The sequence below is a fragment of the Lycium ferocissimum genome, chromosome 11, assembly GCF_029784015.1.
Source record: "Lycium ferocissimum isolate CSIRO_LF1 chromosome 11, AGI_CSIRO_Lferr_CH_V1, whole genome shotgun sequence".
In the NCBI taxonomy this organism is placed as follows: domain Eukaryota; kingdom Viridiplantae; phylum Streptophyta; class Magnoliopsida; order Solanales; family Solanaceae; genus Lycium; species Lycium ferocissimum.
Window position 1 is genome coordinate 47,971,652 of NC_081352.1, and position 27,974 is coordinate 47,999,625.

General features: G+C 33.1%; 1 protein-coding gene across 1 annotated transcript; it reads right to left on the bottom strand.

Moving 5' to 3' along the window:
- Window positions 1–1,563: 1,563 nt before the first annotated feature.
- LOC132036483 (cytochrome b561 and DOMON domain-containing protein At5g47530-like) lies at window positions 1,564–4,498 on the bottom strand. The gene is made up of 3 exons (XM_059426837.1): window positions 3,628–4,498; window positions 2,784–3,038; window positions 1,564–2,162 (listed from the first exon to the last, which is right to left on the bottom strand). The coding sequence occupies exons 1-3, from the start codon at window positions 4,252–4,254 to the stop codon at window positions 1,842–1,844; spliced, it is 1,203 nt and encodes a 400-aa protein (XP_059282820.1). The 5' UTR covers window positions 4,255–4,498; the 3' UTR covers window positions 1,564–1,841.
- Window positions 4,499–27,974: the final 23,476 nt, after the last annotated feature.

Here is a 27,974-nt window from a genome sequence, read left to right on the forward strand (position 1 = left end):
TGAGCAAGACCTCCAAAAGTTCAATTTTTTCTTCAGCTTCCACAAGCTTAAATTGCGAGTCCAACTTAGCGGTATCTCTAGAGATACGTGAAGTCGCGGTATCTCTAGAGATACGTGAAAAGTGGATTTTTAAACTTCGCCGTCACCGTTTTATCCACGCGAATGCTATCTTCCCATCGGAAGTGTTTGCAACCGCCCATATCCTATAAACATTACAAGAAAATCATTTTTTTAAAGTAAAATATATGGATAACGTGAAAAAAAAACACTAAAAAATGTAAAAACACTTACTTCGGGCACTTTACAACGCCAAAAACGGCGACCCGCATTATCTTGGGTCTTTGATGTTTTTAGTTTACAGTAATAACTGCATTCACAAATATCGGGTTGTATAGCAAACATTAAAGTTTCAAAACTTTGAGACATGTTTTTGGAAGTGCAAAAGTGTGTTGAAAGGGTGAAGATGGAGGAAATGAAAGAGAAGAGCATGCATGTGTTGGGGTCGGGGATTTTTGGTAGGGGTTTCACGCACAGATTCTGTGCGTGAAGCCTAGTTTGGTTTTTTTTTTTTTTAGTGGGTTAGTTTGGTTCCAACTTTTTTTTTTTTTTTTTTTTTGAGTTACAAAAGTGCCGGGCTCCGATAGAAGTGTAGTATAGAGCTATTGAACTCGAGGTAAGATAAAAGAACCAGAATGAAAATTTGAAGTTTTAGCCAAAAAATAAGCTTGAATTGGATTGTTGAGTTTCAATAAGTTGAAAATAAAATTGTACCGCTCTTAATGTAGAATTTAATTCATTAATAATTACCGTTCGACCAGAAATCGAGTCCTGACATTAAATTTTCTCGTCATTTCGACAAGTTTTATTTGCAAATTGTAGTATCACATTGAAGGTTTCTAGATGTTTATTATACGATTTTTCAAGATCTATGAACTTGGACTGGAGTATAGGCATTTTCCACTTAACTTGCTTACATTATTAGTATAAAAGAGATATCATCCTAAAATTTATCAAACAACCTGTTTAGTCTAATTTTTTCATTTTAAAAACGAACCGGATTTGAATAATAGTTTCGTACTTATATCGATTTGAGTTTTTTCTTTTGGCAAATTAGGTATTGACTACTAGCAATTGGGCATTTCTTCTAGAAAACGACTTTGCTTGCATTTGCAACTAATAAACATTTTGCTTCTCAACTTGGCCACTTCTTTGTTATTGAAGTTACAACTTCTAGAAGGCCCAATTCAAGTTTTACCCACTTGATGACAATATGCCACTTGGCAAACCATGTCTTTTTTTTTTTTTTTTTTTTTTTTGTGTTGGGGTTGGGGTTGAGGTTGGGGGAGGGGGGGGGGGATTGCTTATTATTGGGGGCAACAATTTTATAGTATCGAAGAACTTTAATTAGTTATAGTAGGTTATTATTCTATTTTGATGTTATCAAATTGTGGTACGTAGTTACTCTTTTTACGGGTTATCTTAACATTTTAGGTGTAAAAGAAACTATAAACTGTTAGTGTACAGAAATTAAACTCGCAAATTATACCATACCTTGAGTTGTGCTAAACTAAAAGAGAAATCTTATTTCCAAATAGATGAAAGTGAATAAAAAGACTACAAGTAGTGATAAATAAATCCACAAATAGGTGGTCTCTCAACATATATGTATACAAGAATATACTATCCATCTGCAAAGAGCAAAAGAAGAAAAAAAGAACCCAAAATCTGATGCTAAACCATCATAATAAACAATCATCTGAACCAAAACAACTAAAAACATATATGCACACAAAACATGTCCAAAGTGACATTTATGTAGAGTCCAATAATTCTATGTTAATTTATGCCTGCTGATGAGTCCCATTTGCATAAGCATTAACACCATTTGTTCCATTTTGAGGGTGCTTGTTAGAGTCTGATTTTTTCCTTTTGATGACAATGAACCAAGTGAAGGCTTCTAATAAAACTGCAATGGCCCCTAAGGCTATGATTATCCCAATGTAAGCCCTCTTCCAGTTCTTTTGCCCATTCAATGCATCAAATCCTTCAAACACATTGACAATGCTCAGACTTATCACTGCGTATCCAATAGCATGGTGGTAGATATTCCAGTATAATCTGTATTTGTGGTCTGGCTTTGGCCTCAGAAGCAAAGCAAACACCTACATAGTTTTCAATCATAAACATTTAGTAATCAAAAATAGGTATAGTCCTTAGTTCAAGTGTCTAAATGAAAGAATCGGGCAAGTTTGAGGGGCTAAGCGAACAAAAGGGATTTTTACACTGAATAACGGCCGACCAAAATAATTGCCGGCAAATGTATATTTTTTGTACAACATACATGTTTTATACATAACTGGTGTAAGTGGTGTATCTTTTTTGTATATATGGCTAGTGGTTGTGATTATATGTATACATATGCATATAATAAACATATTTTAGACATAAATGGTGTATATTTTTATTTATATATGGCTAGCATTTGTAATTATTTTTGGCGAACGGTCAAATGTGTAATTTCCTCAAAAAAGAAAAGGCAAAATTTTTTGGTCTTTACTTAAGGGTCCAGATTTTTATGCGTGTGCAATTGTCGCAGTAGCAAATTCAAGATTTAGAGTTAATGCGTTCAGATAAAGGTGATATTTATGTGTAATACGGTTTGAAGTAAAAGCAGTTGGTTCAGTTGAACCCGTCCCACTTACTCTTTCAAAATGTATAGACGTCTAATTTTTTATTTTTTGTCATGGGGGTGTTGTCTGAAGTGTGAAAGGGCTGATATATACCTGAAGAGTTCCAAGGCAAAAGAGAGTGATGCCAATGTTCCTGTGAGTAGTGAATTTGATACCAGGAGAATCACTACCAAGTTTGAGACCAGTGCCCCATCCAGCAACACCAACAGCATAGGCAGAAGTTTGACAAGCAACATGTAGATAAAACCAAGCTGGATTTGCTGATTTGAACACCTTTAAGTACCTTGCAAATACTGCACCCATTGGCATTAACACTCCCCAACTAACTGCATTCAATACTCCATGAACCTGTCAAATTTTCAAGAAATCAAACATGTCAAAACTCTCTTTCTTTCTTTCTTTCTTTCTTCTAATTATATATATAAATATGATGGTCTATATAAAAAAAATGACTTTAACTTCTATATATTGACAGTGTAAAAAACTTTGTACAGATAACATCACCTAAAAGTAGGTTCAAGTATTAAAAAAAATTAATTTGATGAATTCAACCAACTGTATTGAACCTTTTGAGATTTAATATTGTTGAAATTATATTATTTTTTTGTGTATATATTTATGCTGTGCGTCGAGAATACTGAGTCCAATTACAAGATGGTCTTGAAAGTGGGCGGTTTTGAATTTTTGACCTCACTTGTCCCATGGACAAAACTTCTAGTTTAATAATTTTTGCCCATGGACAATACTTTTGACCTAAAAGCTTGCGTACGGGGCAAGCGGGGGTCAAAAATTCAAATAAGATTAGTAATGCGAAAAATAAGACAAGTTATACATACCATAACAGACTAATATATACACTAATAGGATAAATATTAGTTTTACTGTCAACTTATATAAGTTAAATTATAAAGAAATTAAGAAATGGGTATGAACTCACATTTCTTCTACGTTGCCTAGAAGTGACAGAGCTACCACCATCACTCCCAACCTGTCCACTTGCAAAATCAACACTTCCAAAAGACCTCATATTATCACCAGACTGAACATGAGGTTGCAAAGTCTGACCAGAAACTCCACCATTTTGCCAAGCCTGATTAAAATTTGTCCTTCCACTAGGAAGTTCCAAAGTTGCAAAAATAATAAATTCACCATTGGAAAACTCTGCTTCAATTCTTGGCACATTGAAACTTAAAGCACCTTGGGTTAGTTGAGTCTGATAACCAGAAATAGGAGCAGTGTATGCATGTATTTGTCCACTTGAATTTCTTAGTGCAACCAAACATTGTGAACCAACCATTCTTGATCCATCAATATTTAAACCCCAAGCTACCCAATCTGTATTTGAAACACCTCCATGTCTATAAGCAAGATCAACTGTGTGGTTATCTGGATGGTAACTCCAATGAAGAAAAGAGTTTAGTAGACGTAGAGGATTGCAAGTTGCAAAATTTTGGTTATTTCTGAAAGAAAAAGTTGAGCAATTTTGTTGAGCATATGAAGAAGTAGAAAATAGACTTAACAACAAGAATGATGAAAACAACAAAGTTGTTAAAAGTCTATCCATATTTGAGTTATCAAGATTGAATCTTTTTTTGTTTATGTTCTGTCTTTCCCTTGTTCCTTTTTTCAGCAAAAAACCAAATTCAAGAACTTGGCTAAGTCCCAGAATGTTGCAAGAATTGGTTTTTTTAAGGGAATTTTCTTTCTTGGGTTTTGGATGACTGAATTAAGTAACTGACTAGTTGGTGAAAATTGGGGGAAAGTGGCTGAGATTATATAGATTTTGAAAGAGAAGGTTGAAAGGAAGGTGAAGTAGGTGATGACAAATTAAATTTGAGGGAGTTAGTTGACTGCTTCCTTTTCGTGGAATCTTAGGCAAATATGTGTAAACCAAAGTCCATTAGAAATGAAAAACAAAGAAGCGTTCTAATGGATGTAACCAGGACCAATAAGGATCCAACAGCAGCGGCGGAACCAAAATTTTAACTAAGGGGATTCAAAAATATATAGAAGTAGACAAACGAAGAAGCTAAGGGGGTTCAACATCTACTATATATACATAAAAAATAATTTTCACCTTGTATATATAGTGTAATTTTTCGCCGAAGGGGGTTTGGATGACCTCCTTGGCCCTTACTAGCTCCGCCGCTGTCCAATAGTTAGTACTTTTTTGTCCCTAATTAGAAGTTTCAAGTTCATGTATGAAGTCGTCTTTGTTAGAGGGTGTTTTACCTCAATATGGGACTTTCCGGCACGAGTGCAAATTTAATCAACCCCAGTACAGGTACGAGCCGAATGAAGGAAAAAAAAAAAAAGAAAAAAAAAAAAAGGAAGTAACCCGGAATGTGTTTGATATTTTTTTTTTGTTTTTTGTTTTTGGTTTTGTATTAAATTCAGAGATTGAATATACTTTTCTGCAACGTACCTGCTTAGACTTGGTGATCAAACAAGCCTTGTTTCACACTTGGAAAGTCATGAATTTACTAATTTAAAATTTTGCGGCAAATGGACGGAATTTGGATATTTTGGTCATATAGGAAGGCCTATTGTTTTTAGAAGTTAGTAATACTTATTAGTATAGTACAAGAGAATAGTTCAATTTAGTATACTTAGCATAGTACAAGAGAATAGTTCAATTAGCTGAGGAGAGTGGTCGAACGATAAATATGTCAAGTGTAAACAGATATAAGAATATAATATTCTGTCTCATTTTTCCATATGAAAAATTTATATAAACATTTTGACGGGGTTATTTTAGAGGAGAAAACGAGCACAAAAGTACTTAAAGTTTATTTTACGTATTAGAACAAATATTTTTCGACTTTAGAAACCCGCAATAATTTTTAGGAACAGAACAAAATTTGCCGAAAAAGGAAAATGATTATCCAAATATGTTTATATTTTTATTGGAGACTTTTCTAGACAATATTTTGCCAAAAAAAGACTGCTTAAACGCCATAAATGTCATTGAATATTATGGCCCACAAAATATAATTTCGACTACTTTTGTTCTTAACTTCCTATAAAAAAAGATATTTACGATGAATATGTTCAGCGATTAAGACGGCAACATTAATTAAATCACATTCAAATCATATTCGGCAAACGGCAATAGTTAGAGTCTATTATTGCTTCATGATATGGGAAATAATATATGAATTTGAAGTGGTTAGCAATAAATATACTTGCCCTCTAGAATAGTACAATGTGGTTTGCCAAGACAAGTTGATCGTTCTTTTGTCCATTTCCATTTAATTCTCTCTATAGTATATTTATTCGCCACCTAATGTGTACGAATCTTACAAAAAATTCCTAATGTATTGATAAATTAAATATTCTGACCCATATATATTCAACTTTTGTAAATTCAATTGAACAAGACTTAAGGAACCCTTGACCAGCAAGCGGCCAAACACTAGAAGTAATGCACTAAAATATACTCATAAACATGTTCTTCTGAGAGAACAGTAATCATGTGAGAAGTAATTACTTTGACTTTTTCTAATGTTAAGATTATCTAAGTTAAAGGAGACAAAAGACGATTTATAAAATTGTGATAGATAATATCACTACTAAAAAAAGGGGATTTTTCGATCAAAAAATTTCGACCTCACTTTTTGGTGGGAAAAAAATCGACCGCATGTGGTCGAAATTATCAGAATTAATTAATTTTTTTTTAATTTCGAAAAATTTCGACCGCATGAGGTCGAAAATTATTTTTGTACAAATAATAAACGAGGAAAAACAGTTTTTTAAAATTAAATTATATAAATAAAACAATTAATTTTAAAAAAAAAAAAATTTCGACCGCACGCGGTCGAAATAATTAATTTGTAAAATTTAATACACCCCCCAAACCTCAATCGGGCCATTCTCACCCCCAACATCTTCTGAACCCTAATTAAATTAAAACTCCCACCCCCACCACACCCCAACCCCGCAACCGCGCTCCATCCCCACCACACACCTCCCCGCCACTGACGCCCCATCCCCACCACACCTCTCCCCGCCACTGACGCCCCATCCCCACCACTGTCCTACCACCGTCGCGCCCTTGCTGTCCGCGCGCCGCCACTAAAGGTAAGTCATTTTTTTGCCATTTTTTTTCAATCTTATTTCTATCATTATTAGTTACATTACTTTGTAATTGTAGTTTAATTAGTAGATTAATTATATTTATTGTTAAAGATTGCATTTGTAGCTATTTGTTATAATTTTACTAAGTGTAAATTGAAATTGAATGTTGTTGAAATAAATTTACTGCTTTCATTGCCTTCACTCTTTTATAAATTACACCTCTAACTGAGGCATGAACATCCCTCTCAATTTCCTTCATTCTTTTGTTCCTTTTTGTTGGCAAAAACCTATGAAATAGTCTAATAAATAAGAAATTTGAAAGTGAATAGGGCATCCATTCTGTCGCATGAAAGGCTTGTTGTTATTTTTTTTTTTTTTTGAGATTACATGTGCTTGCCCAAGTGGAATTAATTGTAAGGGTCTAATTGCCCTGTTTAAATGTTATCATTGTTCTGTTTTTCCTTTCCCGAAATTGAGTATTGTGTCCGATTTAAGTATATGGGCCATTCATACTTTATCTTTGGCCTAATGTGTTGTGTCGTTCTTTCTTTTTTGTTTGATTTGACCCCGAAAAGCTTTTGAAGCAATACTAATGAGTATAAATGTTTGAATGTAGAAAGTAGTTTATGGTTGTTTAACTTTTTGACCACACTTTTTGGTCGAAATAAAATCGACTAGACGAGGTAGAAATTTTGAAAATTTAATTTTTTTTTTCGACCAAAAAATTTCGACCACACGCGGTCGTTAACATGAAATAAAATTTCGACCACGTGAGGTCGAAACTTTTTTTTCATACAAATAACAAATGAAAAAAAAAAACATTTTCTAAAAATTAAATTATATAAATAAAACAATTAATTAAAAAAAAAACATATTTGGAATTTAGAGTGATGAAGCTAGTTAACAGTTAATCTTGTTATCCTCTTTTTTAATTTCTGCACTATTGTGTGTGTTACCTCTTAGTTATGTGTTTGACTAGGCTTGATTCCTAATCATGCGGTTTGAGTAGTTTAATTGTTAGAGTCAAGGATCTGTTTAGTTTATATTTTAGTCCTCTATTGGCCTAATTAGGCATTATGTGATTTGTTTGTTTAAGCAATTAGTTAAATGGTGCTGATAAGTGGAATGTGAATTCTTCATTGTTCTCTGATCTTTTTTTTTGGTAGTTATGATGTCCTTTTTGAGAATTATGGTAATTAGGGTAATTATGGTTGGTGAGTCTTTTACTAATAACATATAAATTAAGTATTGGTTTAACAAGTTCAAACTTTGTGCTATTTGTGTAGATGGATTCTCGTAGTTGGATGTACAATAGATGTTATGATGATCCATTAGGGATGAGGGATGAATTTATAGCCGGTGTCTATGCTTTTGTTGAATACGCAAAGTCACTTGAGGATTTTACAGTTCATGGGGTGGTTAGGTGTCCTTGTGTTAAATGTGAATGTATGAATTACGAGACCCCGAGATTGTTACGCTTCATCCGTACGAAAAAGGCTTTAAAAGTAATTATACAGTGTGGACTAGTCATGGGGAAACACACAACAATTTTGGTAGATCTCGGCACTTTGAAGTCGGTGAAAGTAGTAGGGGGTAGAACGTAATGTCCAAAATTCGAGAATGCACGACATGGTTCAGGATGCATATGGCATGCATTCGGATTTTGAATCTGGTGGCCATGTTGAAGAACCTCCCAATGAAGAGGCCAAACGTTTTTATGCAAAGTTAAATGAAGCTAGCCGGCCCTTAAATGATGGGAGTCCGCACTCTCAATTGTATCTGTCATTAGATTGTTGAGTATCAAAGCGGATAACAATGTTTCCGAAGGGGCAATGGATTCTTTCATTGACCTCATGCATGAATTAGTTGACCCCACCGTAGAGATACCCGATAATTACTATAAGGCAAAGACATTGGTGTCCAAGTTGGGTCTCTCGTCGGTCAAAATTGATTGTTGTGAAAATGGTTGCATGTTATACTATAAGGACGACGTCGGTCTAGAATCTTGTAAGTTTTGTGGTAGTAATCGGTTTAAGCAGACTCGCAGTGGGAAGAGAGTTGTTGTTAAGGCGATGCATTATTTACCACTTATACCAAGGTTAAAGAGGTTGTATGCATCTAATAGTTCCGCCCCTCATATGAGATGGCACAGTGAAAATAGAAGGCCACCGGGTGTTATGTGTCATCCATCTGATGGTGAGGCTTGGTAACATTTTGATAGAACCTTTCCAGACTTTGCAGTTGAACCACGTAACGTCGAGTTGGGTTTATGTTCGAGAGGATTCACTCCGCATTCTATTTATAACAAGCCCGTATTCTTGTTGGCTTTGTATTCATAACCCCATATAATCTTCCCCCGAGATGTGTATGACTAGTCCATATATATTCCTTAAGCTTGCATTATTAAGACCCTCGTAATCCAAAAGTTTTGATTGATGTGTACTTGCAACCACTGGTTGATGAACTGAAACGCTTGATTGTGGGTAGGGGTTGAGACATACGACATTTCGCGCAAGCAGAATTTTAATTTGAGGGTTGATAATTTTATGCAATTACGAGTTATGCTTGTTGTGTACTGTTTGATAATCTTATGCAATTATGAGTTATGATTGTTCAAGATTATTCAATGACAATATTAGTTTCTTCACTCAATGTTAATATACCATACCTTATGTTATCTTTTTATCAGCATTGGCTTCGTAAACAACTTTTCATTTTCAGGCTTGAAAGCAACCTTTGCACTGAAAGCAACTTCAGCTATCTGGAATAAGCACATTCACAAGTAAGAATGGAAATATGAGTTTTGACTTTTCATTTTCAGGCTTAAATTCACCATTTTTTTCTAACCTTATTTTTTTAATTTTGTAGATGGTTAATTTTGTAGATGGCGGGTGATAATAGGGGCAAGGCTATTGCTAAAGCACCAAAAAAGTCAAAAAAAGAAGCCTCCGTTTATACCACCAGAGGGCCTAGTGCCCGGAACCCTTAGGATTCCTGGCAGAGATCGATCTCCACTCCCGTACATCTCACCACGTGGCCCTCCATTGCCACATTACGAGGAATTCAATGGGTTGGCATGGAGTCGGTCGACCCATCATGTGACAGCACGCCCATATTTTGGCCTCAGGGCCAAACAGAACCACAGTGTCGATCTCGGTCCCTAGCACACCTCGCACTATCTCACATGGCCTACCGCATTATTATCATGTATCACGGCGCGCGAATATGAGTGGCACCCCGATCGCTACACCGAGCCCGACTACGTCACATCCATCGACCTCGTATAACCCAAATGTTGTGACGTCGGAGCCTCGCGAAAGACTCGATTTCCGACGAAGAACCTCCCCGACCGAAGAGATGTGGAGAGCGGAGTTGATGCGTACGGTAGTCTCATAATCAAGCCGGTTGGATACGGGTAAGTATATTGAATTTTCTTAAGTTATTTACTTTATTATGAAACGTCTAAGGTAATATTTAAATAAATTCTTTGGTTTTGATGCGATTCTATCCGTGCAAAGCAACTAAAAGGGTTTCACGGTCGGTCAAATCACTCTTGAGAGGCGCCATTCCGTCTTGGGGGAAGGTGGATGTGGCTGCGAAGAAATGATGTTTGTAGAATTCGGGGTATTTATTACTTATAGTAAAATAATATAACTATATGTTGATTGTTTATGAAATGTTCCATATACATTATTCGAAAACATTTTAATTTCGTTGCGAAAAGTGTTTTTGGAACCCGAAACATGAGACTCTAGTAGCGCAAAATTTCGAGAAAAAGGCGGGGAATATACTTAAGCATGCGTTACGTAGAGCCCGTCAAAAAGTCCTGCAGCCTAAGTGGATCCGTGACGACACACTAGTGGGGCCACCACGGCACGAGGACGTTAGGGACGGGAAGTACGTAAGCCTATTTAGCTTTCGTTGTCTATTATTCAATTTTATCTTTCCATTGCTTTGGTTACGTTAGTTCTCTGCTAACTTTGCTATTGTGTGTTTTTTTTTTTTTTTTTTTTGGGTTGCTAGTTAAAATGGACTATTAGTGTTGTTTTTCTGCTGGTTTACCAGCTTTTTTGCTGGTTGTTCTGTTGCTTTGCTGGTTTGTTACTAATTTGAAGTGTGTAAATGCTCAAGGTGGGAAAAAGAAGAAAAACAAATGCTCGTAGGCAATGCTGTTGTTTTTCGGGTTTTTTTTTGGTTTTGCTGTTTTTGTTCTGTTTCTTTCTGCTGCATTACTTTTTTGCTGCTTGTTCGGTGTTGTTTTCTGCTGGTTTAGTATTTTTTCCCTGTTGGATTACCAATTTTTTGGGCTGTTTTTCTTTGCTGGTTCTTTGACTGTTCTTTGTTTGGCTTTGCTTCTTTCTTTGAGCCTCTTAAATTAGCTAACTAGCTGTTTTCTTAACAAGCCGTAAATTCTTTATTCTTCTTCTTAAACTAGCTTCTTTATTGGGCCGCCGCTTCTTGGGCCCCAAAGATGATAACGGGCCTTGTTGAATCCGGGAAGAAGCTTGTTTCTTGAGCCGCTACTTGATCTTTATTGTTCAATTCTACGGTGCCATACGTCTTGGTAGTCTTGGCTAGTGCTAGTCTTCAATTCTTTCAAGTGTTGCTTGATCATACTCAGATTAGCAACTGATTCAACATTCTTCGACTCTTTTCTCCACGGAAAATCTCATAAGTTGTAATTATAAACCGACCAAAAAGATTTCTTCGTAAACACTAAGCAGTAGAAGCAACATCTAGTTAACATTGTAATTTTGATAGTAAATACACGAACATGGATAAAATTATAAACCCAACTCGACTCGTACAATAAAATAAAACATATTATAGTGTGCTGTACATCAACCTCAATGCAATAAAACTACTTATAGTTTTCTGTATAAGGTCCTTTCCTAGCTCTCTACTTCGTAACAATTCCTCTAGATTTCCTAGACAATTGAAGAACATGTATATGTCTGCAACAAAGGAGTAAAGGCAATATTTCATGATTCAAAGTACAATACCATTTTTTATCCTCCTAATTGAGCTTAGACATAAAGATCTTTCTTTATGCTATTCGTGCTTATATGATTTGTGATGTGTGAAATTTATGATATAAATTGTTGAAGAACTCCAACACAAACAGTTGTAAGGCTTCAATCTCTACAAATCAATATCAAAGGTGTAATTACACCTTTATAAATAGATGAATTTTTTCAGCAAACCTAAAGCTTTCTTGAATTATTCAAAATTTATATTAGTGCATTGAATATACGCAAACACTGAATATATGAAATAGCACAAAATAAAACCAAGAAACGATTTACATCTACGATGGTATTATATGTTGCATCTTTATGAAGGAAAAAAGACTCTCCTATTTTAAGTTTTAAGGCTTCCAAAAATGAACATGTGTTCAATATATTTCTACTATCTACAATTCAAATTAAAAGTCTGTAATGATAAGCACTAAGAATTAGGTTAATACTAAAACTCTAAAATCATGAAGTTTTGCTTCAAAAGAGATGCATGGAAACCGGTCCATGTAATTTTGATAAATCAATGGCTAATAGTTGATCATTTGAATTAATGATTTGGTTGTCAATTCTCTCTTTTGGTTGTTGAATGTATCTTTCTGGTACCATCCTAATGCCACTGTCTACAAGACCCTTTACTCTCCCATATTTCATTTTTACTTGTGGCTCGTCTGGATATGAAATTAGTTGTTAATCTTGATTTATTTGTAGACGCTCGAGAGGGTCGGGAAGTACCTCAAGATGAAGTCTTCAAGATTACTCACACAAGGAAGGCGAAGAATGCCGATGGTACGGACCAATGGATTGAGCCTAGGGCTCAGCAAACCTATGTAAGTCACTAACTAAAAATAGTAACTACTTTTGTTTGAACTAAACTAACCTACTAACATTGCATCCTTCAATTTCAGACCGAGTTTCAACAACACAAGTTGGAATATTGTGCCCCGATCGGCCAGTAGGACGTCGATGACTAATGAGATAATTGTCGAAGCGGTGGATGGAGAAGGTAGCTCCCCTAACAAGGTATGGGACAGTCTATGGGATGCCTAATCGAGCATGTCGTCAATTTCCGTCGTTCCTTCAAGGCGGAGGTACTACTTCTGAAGGGGCAGTGGATCCTAAGGAGTACTAAGAAATGAAGTTGAAAGTTAGTCAACTAACAAGTACACTTAGTTCCACGGAGGCAAGGATGTTGCATATGCAAGCCCAAATTGACAGCTTACTCAACTCGGGGCCCTCTCATATTCCCCCGTTTCCCGGGGATGCTGGTAGGTCACAGCCCAGTAGACGACGTAGGTCACAAGACCACGTAGTTCATGCTCTCGTTGATGAGGATAGTGGGGAGGAGTCGGATCATGTGTCTAACACCCAACGTTGACTTTTTTGATTCGTATACTTTTGGATTGTAATATTGCTATGTTTTCTTGGATATGTATATTTTTTTTGATCACTAAGTGTTTGAATGTAGAAAGTAGTTTATGGTTGTTTAACTTTACAATGTTTAAGTGTTTGAATGTAGTTTTAAGGATATTTAGAAGTACTTTAAATTGAAACTTGAGGTTGAATTTGATTTTAGAATGTGAAGTTTATGATTGTAGAAGTACTTTGATGAATTGGACGTGTTGATGAATTGCATTGTTGATTTGAGTTGATGAGTGTGATTGGCATTGTTGATTTGGTTGATGAGTGTGATTGGCGGGTGGCTTAAAAGCGATTAAATCTTTGCAATATTTTTTCCAGATTTTCGACCTCATGAGGTCGAAAATGTACCCAGATATTGATAATTTTCGACCTCAGAAGGTCGAAATTATACTCAGAAATTAGATTTTCGACCGCACAAGGTCGAAAATCTGGGCAACATTTTAAATTTCGACCGCATGAGGTCGAAATCTGGCAACAATATTGCTTAATTTCGACCTCATACGGTCGAAATTCTGATTTTTTTTTTTTTAATCTTCTATCATATTTCGACCAAAAGAGGTCGAAAAATTTAAATAATATTTGTGTAAAATTAATATTTTCCACCGCGTGCGGTCGAAATCTTTTATTAATATTTAAATAAAATAATTTTTTCGACCTCAGGTGGTCGAAAAATTTATTTTCGTAATTTAGGTAGAAAATTTATTTCGACCGCGTGAGGTCGAAAAAAATTTCACCCTAGCTGTTAGCGACCATGGCTTGCGGTCGATTTTTTGGTCGAAAATTGGCCTTTTTCGACCGCGTGAGGTCGAAAATTTTGGTCGATTTTCACTGTTAGCGCGTATCTGAAATAACATTGCACGTCCAAAATTGCAAGTAATTTCAACTTTTAAAGACAGTTAAATATTCTAACCAATGAAATTGCTAAAATACATATATAGGTCCAGCTCCAACCAACATCATGTTACATTGATCGAATATCGTATCCTTTTACTCCAAATTTCCATCTCTAATATACCTACAAAACAAAAATATAATATTAAGCACAACTCACTACAATTATTACTCAAATGACGATTAAAAATACTAAATGTGAGATAACTAATGACTAATATATACATTTTGGCCCGAAGATCACTGTATGTTTGTATATAACAGTAACTACGAGACTAAAATTTTGTTGACTGCTGGCTTCCTGTACTGTTTTGTTTTTATCTAGAAGAAAGTGTTTGAGGCAGGTAATTACTCTCACCATTTCCTTTTTAATCCGTCCAAAAATGAATGTCACATTTCCTTATTAGACAACTCTTTAATGACACCATCTCTATTTTACCCTTATTGGGTCCCACTTACTTTTAAAGATGTGTACTTGTTGTGAAGAAAAATCAATAAAAGTGGGCACTAAAGTAAGGGCCATTTGGTAAATATAACAAAGTCTTCTTTTATTTCTTAAACTCCGTGCACGGTCAAATAGTGCCACATAAATTGGACTGAGGGCAGTGGCGGAGCCACACTATGCCGAGGGTGTTCATCCGAACCCCCTCGGCGGAGAAAAACACTGTTTTTACAAGGTTAAAACTATTTTTTATGTATATATAGCAGCCGTTGAACCCCCTTAGGCTTTTTCGTATGTTTATTTTTTTATATTTTGAACCCTTCGATGGAAATCCTGACTCCGCCATTGACCGAGGGAGTAGATTATAAGTAAAGAAAGTGAAGGAGCAACAAAATTGAAGTTATATCTAACTGAAGTCCCATTTACGGGCAAGTCAGTTGAATAGCGATTAGCGTAAGAAGAACGTCCAGTGATCGATAATTCGATGCCTCTTTAGTTTTTTTTTTTTTTTTTTCACTCAAAACTTTCCAGAAGAAATACACTTTAAATGGTCAGAATATTCCATTAGTTTCAATATATATGCACAGAACTTAATTACTTCTTAAGGAAAAAAAGTGGGGAAATCTTAAACGTTTTTCTGAAATCATTTTATAAACAATTTTACTTTATAATTTTTTTGTAAATCCCAAGAAGTTCAAATTTAATAACCACTTAAATTGGATTTTAATATGATATTGATCTAGCAAATTAAGTTGTGTTGTTTTGATGTTGCTAAAAGAGCGTGCAAAAACCAATTGTCGTACGCATTTTGCTTTTCAATCTATATTGACTACCTATCGAAAAGCACCTTCATAATTTTGCTTTTATTTTCTAATTGAACTCGTTTTTACAAATTTCTGATGTAATTGATTTTTTAGAAAAAAAGAAAGAAAAGGAAGGAAACGTACTAGGCAATGGCGTGTTGACCCAGATTTAGTTGACTAAGCATTATGTATAACACGTCACTTCCGTATTATTATTTATAAGAAGGTTTCATAAAATATTTGAATTTAAGATGAGATACATTGCATACAATAAGGGGTGCATGGGCTTTCTCGTAGGTGTCATGCAATTGGAGAAATTCACGTCGATTTAGTCGTCATCTTAAGCTACTTGATCAACACCCATACTTGACCTAACACAACTTATCATTTTTATACACAACTCATCAACTTATTATACCCCTTCCACATTAATCATCTTTTTATTCTCTCTTAATCTCATTTTATGTGAGTGAGGCATTTCGAAGTACTGAATCGAATGACTTTTTAATTTCTTAAATAAAATTTATATGTTTAAAAATTATATAAAAAATATTATAAGCGACAACAAGAACAAAAGTACAATAAGCGACAATAATTAACAATTCAAATTATTAAAAATGTATTGAGAAAAAGTATAATAAGAAAGAGAAGTATTTGACTCTTCATATATTAATAGTATCACCTAAAATGGAATAGAACTTGTTATAGCTTAAACATTGGTTATTTTTGTATCGACCAAGCTTTAAATCCAATGAGCAAAAGATGTCAATTGTTACATTTGGTTGAATACAATTTTATTTTCGACCAAAAATGTGGAACAAAGGGAGTAATAATTCTCCCTTTTCTTTTCCTTTTGAGGTAGTGGATGCTCAATTTGCGCATTGATTGCTGCTAATAGTTCATGTTACTTTTCAAACTCATTTTTGGGCATTCATCATTAATATCCCCTCGGATCAAAAAGAGTATCCATTTAACTTTTTTTTTTTCTTGGATCAAAAAGAGTGTTCACTTATCAAATCAAGAAAAAATTAATCTTATTTTTTGAGATTTGCCCCTATTTAGTGTTATGTGATCAAATTTCAATACCCATTTAATAAGGGCAGTTTAGTCAAATCACCTATTTTGTCTAGGAGTTAGTATTTTTTTAAGGGGTGTGCAAATGCCTAAGTGGACACTCTTTTTGATCCGGAAGGAGTAGTATATACTAGTAGTACTCATTTAAAGATCCATGCAACGTGCTCGATGAATTTATTAGGAAATGACGTGTATCATGGGAAAGACCAAATCAATAACGTTTATCTAAATTATCTGCCAGTCTACTGATACGAAATTTCCTCTTACAATTAACGATTTACTATTTGTCTTATTAAGGGTAATCCCAAGTGAAGTGCCGTATGCGTTTCTTAGTTATGGAAGATAAAACAATAAACGCGCGTGTCCGCGTATTTTTGGAATATTCATGTCTATAAAATATAAGATAAAACAAATGGATTGGATCAGAGTATTATAAAATAGTATAAACTATAAAAACTAAAAAGAAAGAAAAAGTAAACTACATTTGAAGAAAGAATCTGCACTGGTCTATTATGTGTGATTTTGCCCCTAACTCACCTGAAAATTTTGGATACTAAATAGATCTATGGGAAAATCTCAAATCAAGAGAATTAAAGGGGAGCTCAAATTTTCAATATTAAGCACAACTCACTACAATTATTACTCAAATGACGATTAAAAATACTAAATGCGAGATAACTAATGACTAATATATACATTTTGGCCGAACATCATTATATGTTTGTATATAACAGTAACTATGAAACTAAAATTTTGCTGACTGTTGGCTTCCTGTACTGTTCTGTTTTTATCCAGAAGAAAGTGTTTGAGATATGCAGGTAAATACTCTCACCATTTCCTTTTTAATCCGTCCTAAAATGAATGTCACATTTCCTTATTAGACAACTCTTTAATGACACCATCTCTATTTTACCCTTATTGGGTCCCACTTACTTTTAAAGATGTGTACTTGTTGTGAAGAAAAATCAATAAAAGTGGGCACTAAAGTAAGGGCCATTTGGTAAATATAACAAAGTCTTCTCTTATTTCTTAAACTCCGTGCACGGTCAAATGGTGCCACATAAATTGGACTGAGGGTAGTGGCAGAGCCACACTATGCCGAGGGTGTTCATCCGAACCCCCTCGGCGGAGAAAAACACTATTTTTACAAGGTTAAAATTATTTTTTATGTATATATAGTAGCCGTTGAACCCGGGAACCCTTTATCCGAACCCCTCGGCGAAAAATTCTGATGTATTTTGAAGTAAAATTATTTTGTTATGTGTATATAGTAGATGTTGAACCCCTTCTTCGTGTATTTACTTTTATATTTTGAACCCCACAGATGAAAATCACGGCTCCATGAACCCTTTATCTCTATGTTTACTTTTTTTATATTTTCCCATAAAGTCACCGGCTTTCACCGATCGAGTGAGTAGATTATAAGTAAAGAAAGTGAAGGAGCAACAAAACTGAAATTATACTAACTGAAGTCCCATTTACGGGTCAAGAATAGCTATTAACGTAAGAAGAACGTCCAGCGATTAACGTAAGAAGAACGTCCAGCCTCTTTAGATTTTTTTTTTTTTTTTTTTTATTTTTTTTTAATTTTTTTAACTCAAAACTTTCCAGAAGAAGTACACTTTAAAAGGTCAGAATATTCCATTAGTTTCAATATGTATGCACAGAACTTAATTACTTCTTAAGGAAAAAAAGTGGGGAAATCTTAAACGTTTTTCTGAAATCATTTTATAAACAATTTTACTTTATAATTTTTTTTGTAAATCCCAAGAAGTTCAAATTTAATAACCACTTAAATTGGATTTTAATATGATATTGATCTATCAAATTAAGTTGTGTTGTTTTGATGTTGCTAAAAGAGCGTGCAGAAACCAATTGTCGTACGCATTTTACTTTTCAATCTATCTTGACTACGTATCGAAAAGCACCTTCATAATTTTGCTTTTATTTTCTAATTGAACTCATTTTTACAAATTTCTGATGTAATTGATTTTTGAACTATATAGAAGAGTGAGATTGCTCACTTTTTTACGGGCTTGAACTATATAGAAAATGAGATTGCTCTTTTTGTAAAAAAAGATAAAAATAAAAATAAAAAAATAAGGTGAGCCCCAACCTTCTTTAATAGTAGAAAAATTGTAAAATAAATAAATAAGATGAGACCCAATTTTCTATAATAGTAGGAATGAAAAAAAAAACAAATTTAAGGTGGGGCCCACTCTTCTATAATAGTAAAGATTAAAAAAATTAAAGTGAGGTCCGCGTGGATGATTAGGAGACAATTTCAAAAAAAAAATAAAAATAAAGGTGGGATCCACGTGAAGAAGTAGGACACAATTGCTAGAAGAAAAAAAATAAGGTGGGGTCCAAATGGAAGAAATATTTAAATAATAATGATAATAAGAGACAATTAAAAGTTTAGAGAAAATGTAAAAAAAATATTTAAATAATAATGATAATAAGTTCAGAAAATGGTAAAGGTACGCTTAGAGAAAATGTAAAGAAGAGAAGTTCGGAAAAAAAGAAATAACGATTTAAATTGAATACAAAAAAGTCATAAATTTAGACACATACGTCTCGCACCAATAATGAGGAATAACATCGAGAAGACGAAATATAAACGGTCAAAAAAATAATAAGGTGAGCCCCATACTAAAAACACCAAGCAATATAAAAAAATAAAATAAGGTGGGCCCCATACTAAAAACACCAACCAATATAAAAAAAATAAGGTGGGCCCCATACTAAAAAAATAAGTAATATTAAAAAAAAGGAAAAAAAGTGGACCCCACCATCTCCAAACTCATGTAAAAAAAAAAAAAAAAGTGGACCCCATATTACAAAAATCAAGTAATATATAAAAAATAAAAATAAAAAAAACGTGCATCCCATATTAAAAAATCAAACAAGGTCCACGTGAAGAAGTAGGAGACAATTGCAACAGAAAAAAATAAGACATTTAAATAATGATAACAAGTTCAGAAAATGGTAAAGGTAATATATATACTTATATATGAAATGTATAAGAAGAAGTTTGGAAAAAAAGATAATAATATGATTTAAATTACTATATATACTTATATATAGGTATAACAAAAATAGTCATAATACTACCAAAAGATTTAAGGCTTATACCTTTGGATATAAGTTTAGACACATATATATATGTATAACGTACTTAATATATATACGCACCAATATACTATGAGGAATAACATCGAGAAACTTACGAAATATAAAATATACGGTATATACAAAAAAATAATAATATACTGAGCTATATATACCCATACTAAAAATTCTTAGTACCATATTCCTAATATAAAAAAATAAAATAAGGTGGGCCCTTGGATAACATACTAAAAACACCAAGCAATATAAAAAAAAAAAGTGAGCCCCATACTAAAAACACCAAGTAATATTAAAAAAAAAAAAAAAAAAAAAAAGTGAACCCGGTTTGACTCCAAAACTCATGTAAAAAAAAAAAAAAAAGTGGATCCCATATTACAAAAATCAAGTAATATTAAAAAAAAAAAAAAGTGCACCCATATTACAAAATCAAACAACATTCATGTAATTCCCAAAGTATCCCCATTAAGTCAATAATGGTGGATTCATTGTCATATGTGTATCAACCCATTAGTGAGACAAATGAAATTATTATCAGACAAAGAAAAACATGGACCCCATATTATTAGTCTCGAATTTCTTTTCTCCAAAAGGTTAAGTAGCCAAACCATACAATTTCCTTTCTTTTCTTATATTAGCGCGAGATCTAATCTAGATATTTAAGCTTTGTATTATTAGAAGCATGTATTTTTTTATTCCGCCATGTCACTTATTTGTTATGTTTACTAAAATAAATATACTTAAAATATTTATATTTTAAAATAAGATAAAATTTAATTACTTTTTCATTTTTTTCCTTACTCTAATAAATGTAAAAAGAGATTAATGTCATAAAAGAAAAAATAATATTAAATGGAGATCAAATAATTAATAAGGTAAATTAGTCAAATTATAATTCTAATTGACGTTTCCTTAAAAGACCGTGCAAAAGACAACATGACAAGTAAAATGATCTAACCCAAGAATATTTACCAAAAATTAAAAAATAGTAGTTGTTCGTTTAAATAGAAAATCAAATTTCTACTTTGTTTCGTTTTAAACATGTAAAATCAATTTAATAATTTGAATTAGAATTATCCAAATCAAAATTTGATAAAAAATAATAAGTATTGTTCAGGTCCAATCTACATAGATTAGAATATTTTACACCTTTAAATTAATCGAATTAAAATTCAAAGTATCAACTGATGCTTAAATATTGTTATTATTTTATCTCAAAGAGAGGAAAATAGTTTCCTTTTAAACAAGTCTTCTTTTTTAAAAAATATTAATAAATTTTTGCCAACTTTGTATTCGTAGCAAACACTAATATATAAAATTTTAGATACGGACCACAAACTACAATGTTATATTAATCGTGTTTTGAATATAGTATGTGTATATATATATATATATATATATATATATATATATATATATATATATATATATATATATATATATATATATATATATATATATTATCATTATTCAAACACAACTACATACACATAGATACACTATAATCCAATACGCCGTTTAGTTTTTAGAATAAAAGAAAGAAAAGGAAGGAAACGTACTAGGCAATGGCGTGTTGACCCAGAGTTAGTTGACTAAGCATTATGTATAACACGTCACTTCCATATTATAATTTATAAGATGGTTTCATAAAATATTGGAATTTAAGATGAGATACATTGCATACAATAAGGGGTGCATGGGCTTTCTCGTAGGTGTCATGCAATTGGAGAAATTCAGGTCGATTTAGTCGTCATCTTAAGCTACTTGATCAACACCCAAACTTGACCTAACACTACTTATCATTTTTATACACAACTTATTATACCCATTCCACATTAATCATCTTTATTACTCTCTCAATCTCATTTTATGTGAGTGATGCATTTCGAAGTACAGAATCAAACAACTTTTTGATTTCTTAAATAAAATTTATATGTTTAAAAATTATATAAAAAGTACTATAAGCGACAACAACAACAAAAGTACTATAAGCGACAATAATTAACAATTCAAAATATTAAAAATGTATTGAGAAGAAGTATAATAAGAAAGAGAAGTATTTGACTCTTCATATATTGATAGTATCACCTAAAATGGAATAGAACTTGTTATAGCTTAAACATTGGTTATTTTTGTATCGACCGAGCTTTAAATCCAATGAGCAAAAGATGTCAATTGTTACATTTGGTTGAATACAATTTTATTTTCGAACAAATTGTTAAGTGGACACTAAATGACGTGTATCATGGGAAAGACCAAATCAATAATGTTTATCTAAATTATCTGCCAGTCTACTGATACGAAATTTCCTCTTACAATAACGATTACTATTTCTCTTATTAAGGGTAATCCCAAGTGAAGTGCCGTACGCGTTTCTTAGTTATGGAAGATGAAACAATAAACTCGCGTGTCCGTTTTTTTTTGGAATATTCATGTCCATGCAATATTAGATAAAACAAATGGAAGGGATCAGAGTATTATAAAATATAAACAATAAAAACTAAAAAGAAAGAAAAAGTAAACCACATTTGATGAAAGAATCTGCACTGGTCTATTATGTGTGATTTTTGCCCGTAACTCACCTGAATTTTTGGGATACTAAATAGATCTATGGGAAAATCTCAAATCAAGAAATTAAAGGGGAGTTCAAATTTTCAAAATTAAGGATTGAGATGTTACTTTCTCCCAAACTTATTAAACAAACGTGGGTTTAGAATTGTACATATGAGCCGTCAAACAATTGCGGATATTTGCTCCGCGTGTTCGATTCAGTTTCCTAAGTAGCTTCCTTTATCATATAATGCTTCCAAACGGTTCACCCCGAGTATCTTCAAAGTCGGCTTCTAAATCCGCTCTCAAGTTTCACCAGTACAGGGATCGATATCTGTACATAATGTACAACAAGTCTAGCGTGGCGGCGTGAGTATATAAATCAACCGGCCCATACCTAGTAAGTATCATTAGGGACGAATTTATAGGCTAAAAATATGGGTCATGTGAACACCTGGTTGATCTCTCCATAAAACAACATACTTTATGTATATATTTTCTAAATTGGTATATATTATTTGCTGGTACTCATTTTACAAAAAGGGTAAATGGCGCACTTGGTTTAATGTCTTATTATTTATCTAGGACTAGGGGATAAATTCTCACTTAATACATTTTTTCCTTTTTTTTTTTTTTTTGGTAGTGGAGCACCCATATTCTAGAATTCTTAAATTTGCATCTGAGTACGAGTATCATCAATCGCCCCCAATAAGGTAGTTGCCAGGGTTGGCTTCAAAATACTTACTCAGTCCACATGCACATATAATGTATAATCTAGACAAATATCAGGAGTAAATAACATAATTAATTATGGACATATACAACATATAATGAAATATGCAAATAATTTCCTTCTACATAATTTTTTTTTTTAATCCTATTTACATAGTACTATTTTTTAATGGACCACCTTTCACCCTTCTACCTCCGCCCCTACTCGTGCTGATAGAAGATGCTCCCTTGTTCACTTTTACTTGTCCAACAATGAATTTTACACCTTCTTGTAAAATAATAAATAAAGTGCATTTTATCATAATATCCATATTAATTGATGGATAATCTCAATGGACTTGGGGAACAAGTAGTTAATATTAAGGCAAAATACAAAAAAAGATAGTTAATTTGTTGCTTGATATGAAGTAGGTAAGCAAAAGCATAAAATTATTTTTTATAGTGGACAAATAAAATAAACAGTCATATAAGTACCCGATAAAATAATCAAAACACGCAAGCAAACTCGAATAATATAATCTTCTGTAGCAGTTTGTTTTGACTGTTGACCCGCCCAGTCTCGTCTTCTGTGAACTGGTGAGTCTTAAACTGAGTTTCTATCTATGAAAAAATCATACTTTAAAATCCCCACCTCACTTCTTTTTTTTTTTTTTTTTCATTAACTCCTCTTTTATCGGACAACATGTTACAAAGTCTTTTTCTTCCTTAGTTTTCCATTTTCAGTTTTTCACCCTTCAATGATGTATATCTAGCTTATTCTAGAAGTTTTTTAGGTACATAACTTCTGGAATTTTTTTCCTTGCAAGAAATCTTAATCAAAGAAGCATTGGTTTTCATAATTTCAAGAATTAACACAAGAAAATTGATTTGAGTACTCTCCCATCTATTTATTTTCTTTAGTTATTTACTAAAGTAGTAATTAAATCTCCTCCGCCTTTCTTACACCAAGGATTGTGTTAGAATTAATGGGATATCTTAACCGTTAATCAAAAATTTCGGGTTTGAACCTTGAGAAATGAAAAAAAAAAAATCTTAGGGAGGCGTTCCCCTTATAATGGGCCTTACCTTACTTGCAGTGGCGAAGCCACCTTGTCTCAAGGTCGTTGAATAATTACACTGGGCAAATAGGTAAAATTATATTTTTAGATATTTATATTATATGTTGAATCGCTTTAGTTTCTTCATATCTTTTGACTCAATGTAGTAAAAATAGTGGCACACTATTATTTATGTGGCGTGAATTCAGAATTAATCAGGGCCTAAAACGAGTCCAGAAAATTGAATAGAAAACTTAATTAAAAAAAAAAAACTCTCAATCGTTCTTTAGCGGAGTGGGATATACTCGGGGTTAGCATGGGACAATTCAGATTTTTTTACTTATGAAAATCTTGGGTTGAATTTTCAGTTTTCGAATTTGAAAAAGTTACAACCCGAATCCAACCAAATAAGCTCGAAATATAATCACATGCTCAGTTTATGTAGTATTTTAAGTTTTATTGATTGACCGTATAAAAATACTTTAACTCAACCAAATTAATAAAAGACCAACTATCAAGAATGAGTCTTGCGTGAATACCACGAAAGGAGTTAGTAGCCCATTAGAACCTGTCAAAATAACGTGTGGAAATATTTAGTTTGTACCCTTTCAAGTTATAAATAAAATTATAATATTATATGTCTTTTCACAAAAACTGCGAACCAAATTTCAAGATCTCGAGTTCTTTCTTGGCGATTTTGATAAGAAAAAAGTGAAATACAAAGTTACAACATATAAGGTTTTAAGTTAGTCAAAAAAGAAAGGAAAAGAAAGATACAAAGAGTTAGAAGTGGAGATCGGCTTACTACATGATGTTTAGCTGATCTGAGAGAAAGATATGTGAACCAAAACAAACGAATGTAAGATATTTGTCTTTCACAAACACGTTATAGCTAAGACGTTGCATTATTTCGTTTGGCGTAAACGTAATCTGCGAATAAGTATTACTAGTAACTATCATCCTCATACGGCAAGCACTGAATGATTGCAAATATCAATTAGAATTGAACAAGGTCACTATTAAGCACATTTGTTTGGAAGGAGACCAACATGTGTAGATTATTAATCAGTGAAAATATGCTCCTACTAAGTTATTTTCTTGACAGATTTAAGTCAAGTAGTATATGCAAGCCTTTCAAAATTTTGTTTATTTCCTCCTTTTCCAATGTACCTAAAACCTAAGTTACTCGGACTCTTCACTTTCGGTGCCGCACCCGTGTCGACACAACATGGGTATGGCTGTGGGTGTGGGATCCGCACACGATCTGGTCAACCGCTTTTGGGTACTTTGACCAAAATCAACGGAGAAATTCCGGACAGATTCAATGATTTTTATAATCCAAACAAAAGCTGAGATGGACTTGAAGAAAATGGAATATCTTGTATATTGAAATTTCTTTGTCACTCCTTTTCATTTTATCTCCTTCCGGGATTCTCCTTTTGATCAATATTTTCTCCTCATGTTTTCCACTAATATCTCATAATTTAGGTTTTATAATTCTATTTTTAGCCGAATCTCCTCACCCGTATCCATACCTGGATCCGTATCCCCGAATCTTAGAATTTAAATCATGAAGGATCCGAGCTCTAGATCCGCACCCGTATCGGACACCCGCACCCGAGTCCGAGTAACTTAGCCTAAAACTACAAAGACTATGAGTTATGGATGATACAAAATAAGGGACTATCTAAAATGAGAGTGCATATATTAAAGTTCTGAAAGGCGTCTCTTGAAGTAACGCTGCTTTATGAAGTTGGTAAAACATGCAATTTTCACCTCATTGGAAGTTGATGGTCTCGAAAAGCGATGCAATTCTTTTTACCATGTCTAAGTTGAACATTTCCCACATCAAAACATGAGCATAAGCTATTTGAAGAGGTCCAAAAAAGAAACATAAAGTGAACCACTAACAATTCTGCTTCATACTCTTCAAAATCCACCAACTTAATCTTTTTGAATCTCATTATAGTTGCAAAGCTTGATTAAATTAGAGCATTTAACATCCTTATATCCATTGGAATATTACTGGTACAATAGCTCAACCACTTCCATTTTATGTCTTGCTCCATTTCTTATATTTCACCTTTTTGAGGTGAGAAAAAGTGTCATTGCTACAATCTCAAGTTGTAAACATCAGCTTATGACATCCTTCTCCTTTTCGGTAAATACGTACTCACACACGGTGTTTATGCCAAGCCAATAAAATTACTATAATTAAGTGATTTAATAAAGTAAGGATCCATATTAATTAACCATATATGGTTAAGTGCTAAAGGACTATGCACAAATACATATCATGCATCTATTGATTTGGAAGCGGGTAAATTTTTACCCTTTTATTTACTCATAGCTAGCCTTTGCTCAGAACTAATCAAATTACACTTTCTAAACCAATACAAATTACAACCTTCACCTCTTGCATTGAACTTACATCATTTAGATGCTCATCTTCACTGGAACTACATCTTGGAGACAGAGCTAATCAAATTTTCAAAGATTAAATACTCTAAGTTGAAAGAAAAGCAACTGGCAGGTTCTTCACTATTAATGGATAGGATTAATCTTTTAGAAATCAGAATATTCTCAACAGCCTTTGGGATGAACAGAACGGTTGTTGGATAGAGTCATGCAAGTAGTAGGAATGCAGAGATTAGTTATGTAGAAATTAGTCATGTATGTATTAGTTATTCAGTGTTTGGTTATTCATGTATTAGCTATTCATATATTAGTTATTACATTTTCTACCCTACATAAAATAAAGCATAGCTTCAATAATAACTTATACATATATAAGTTATGCGAGATTGTAAGCTGATAACCAAACAACGTACTTAATGTGCTCAATTTTATACATGGCGTACTCAATGCTACCAAACATGGTATTAGTTATATTGATTTTAATGCATGAATAATTTACTTTCTAACTAGCAACCAAACAACCTCTAAAGGTGCAGTGAGGGCTATGAAGGTGTACTTCTATTGACAATTAATTGGTGAAGATCACTACTCTTTGACTCATAGTCATTGACAATTCCAAGGTCACCTTTCACTACTTGATAAAATGGACATACAAAATAACCTCATACAATGGGCCAGCCTAGTGTATAGCGATATGGACTTCTATGTGGCCCATTAGTCATCATCGTATGGAGTCTGTTGGGCAATTTGCAGGATTGGCCTTCGCTGGGAGTGGTCTTTCATTTTTGTTCCTCAAATTGGTGGTCTTTAATTTTTAGCCTCTGTCTTTGCATGGGTAGAATTTTCAAAATTGGCCATGCAAATTTTGCCTTAAGGCCCAAGCAGAATTTGCATAGCCATTTGCAAAATTCGGCAGGAATTATACACGTTTTGTAAAGTTCTACCTAAGGCGAGAGGCAAAAATTAAGGACCATTAACTAAAAAAAAGGTCAAACCACCAATTGAAGTGTGAAAAATTAAAGACCACCCCAAATGAAAAGGTAATCCGTTTGAAAAGCAAAGGTCTGTTTTATGCCTTAGAGTTGGTCGCGATTGAAAAATATAATATAAAATAAAATAAAAAAGAAAGTGACTAAAAGTTGATAGGCATTAATTGATAAAAAAAAATACTTTTAGGTGTTGAAATTGATTTTATAAAAAATATTTACCCCTTCTGTCTCAGTTTATGTGATACTTTTCGTTTTTTTAGAGTCAATTTGACTAAATTTTGAAGCTAAATTGGATTAGATTAACTCAATCTTTTAAGATTAAAATTTATATATTTGAAACTACATGAAAGGTACTATAAGTTGCAACTTTTCTCATATCAATTTGATGGAAAAATACATCTTAAAATGTGGGTCAAAGTTCATGCAGTTTAAATCTCGGGAAGCAAAAATTATCACATAAATTGGAACAGAGGGAGTATTATGCATTTGGATAGAAGTGTTAAAACTGATAATAAGCAGTCAATGTGTTTGGTATAAAGATATTGATAAACATTTATTTTGTTAAAATGATGTCCTTAAAGTTATTCATGACCAAAAAAAAAAAAAAAAACTTTAAAATCATTTTTACATTAAAAAAAATGACGAATGAGGGAAACAAAATATAGATATAATTAAAAGTTATGGTTTAGAAAGAGTATTTTGGAG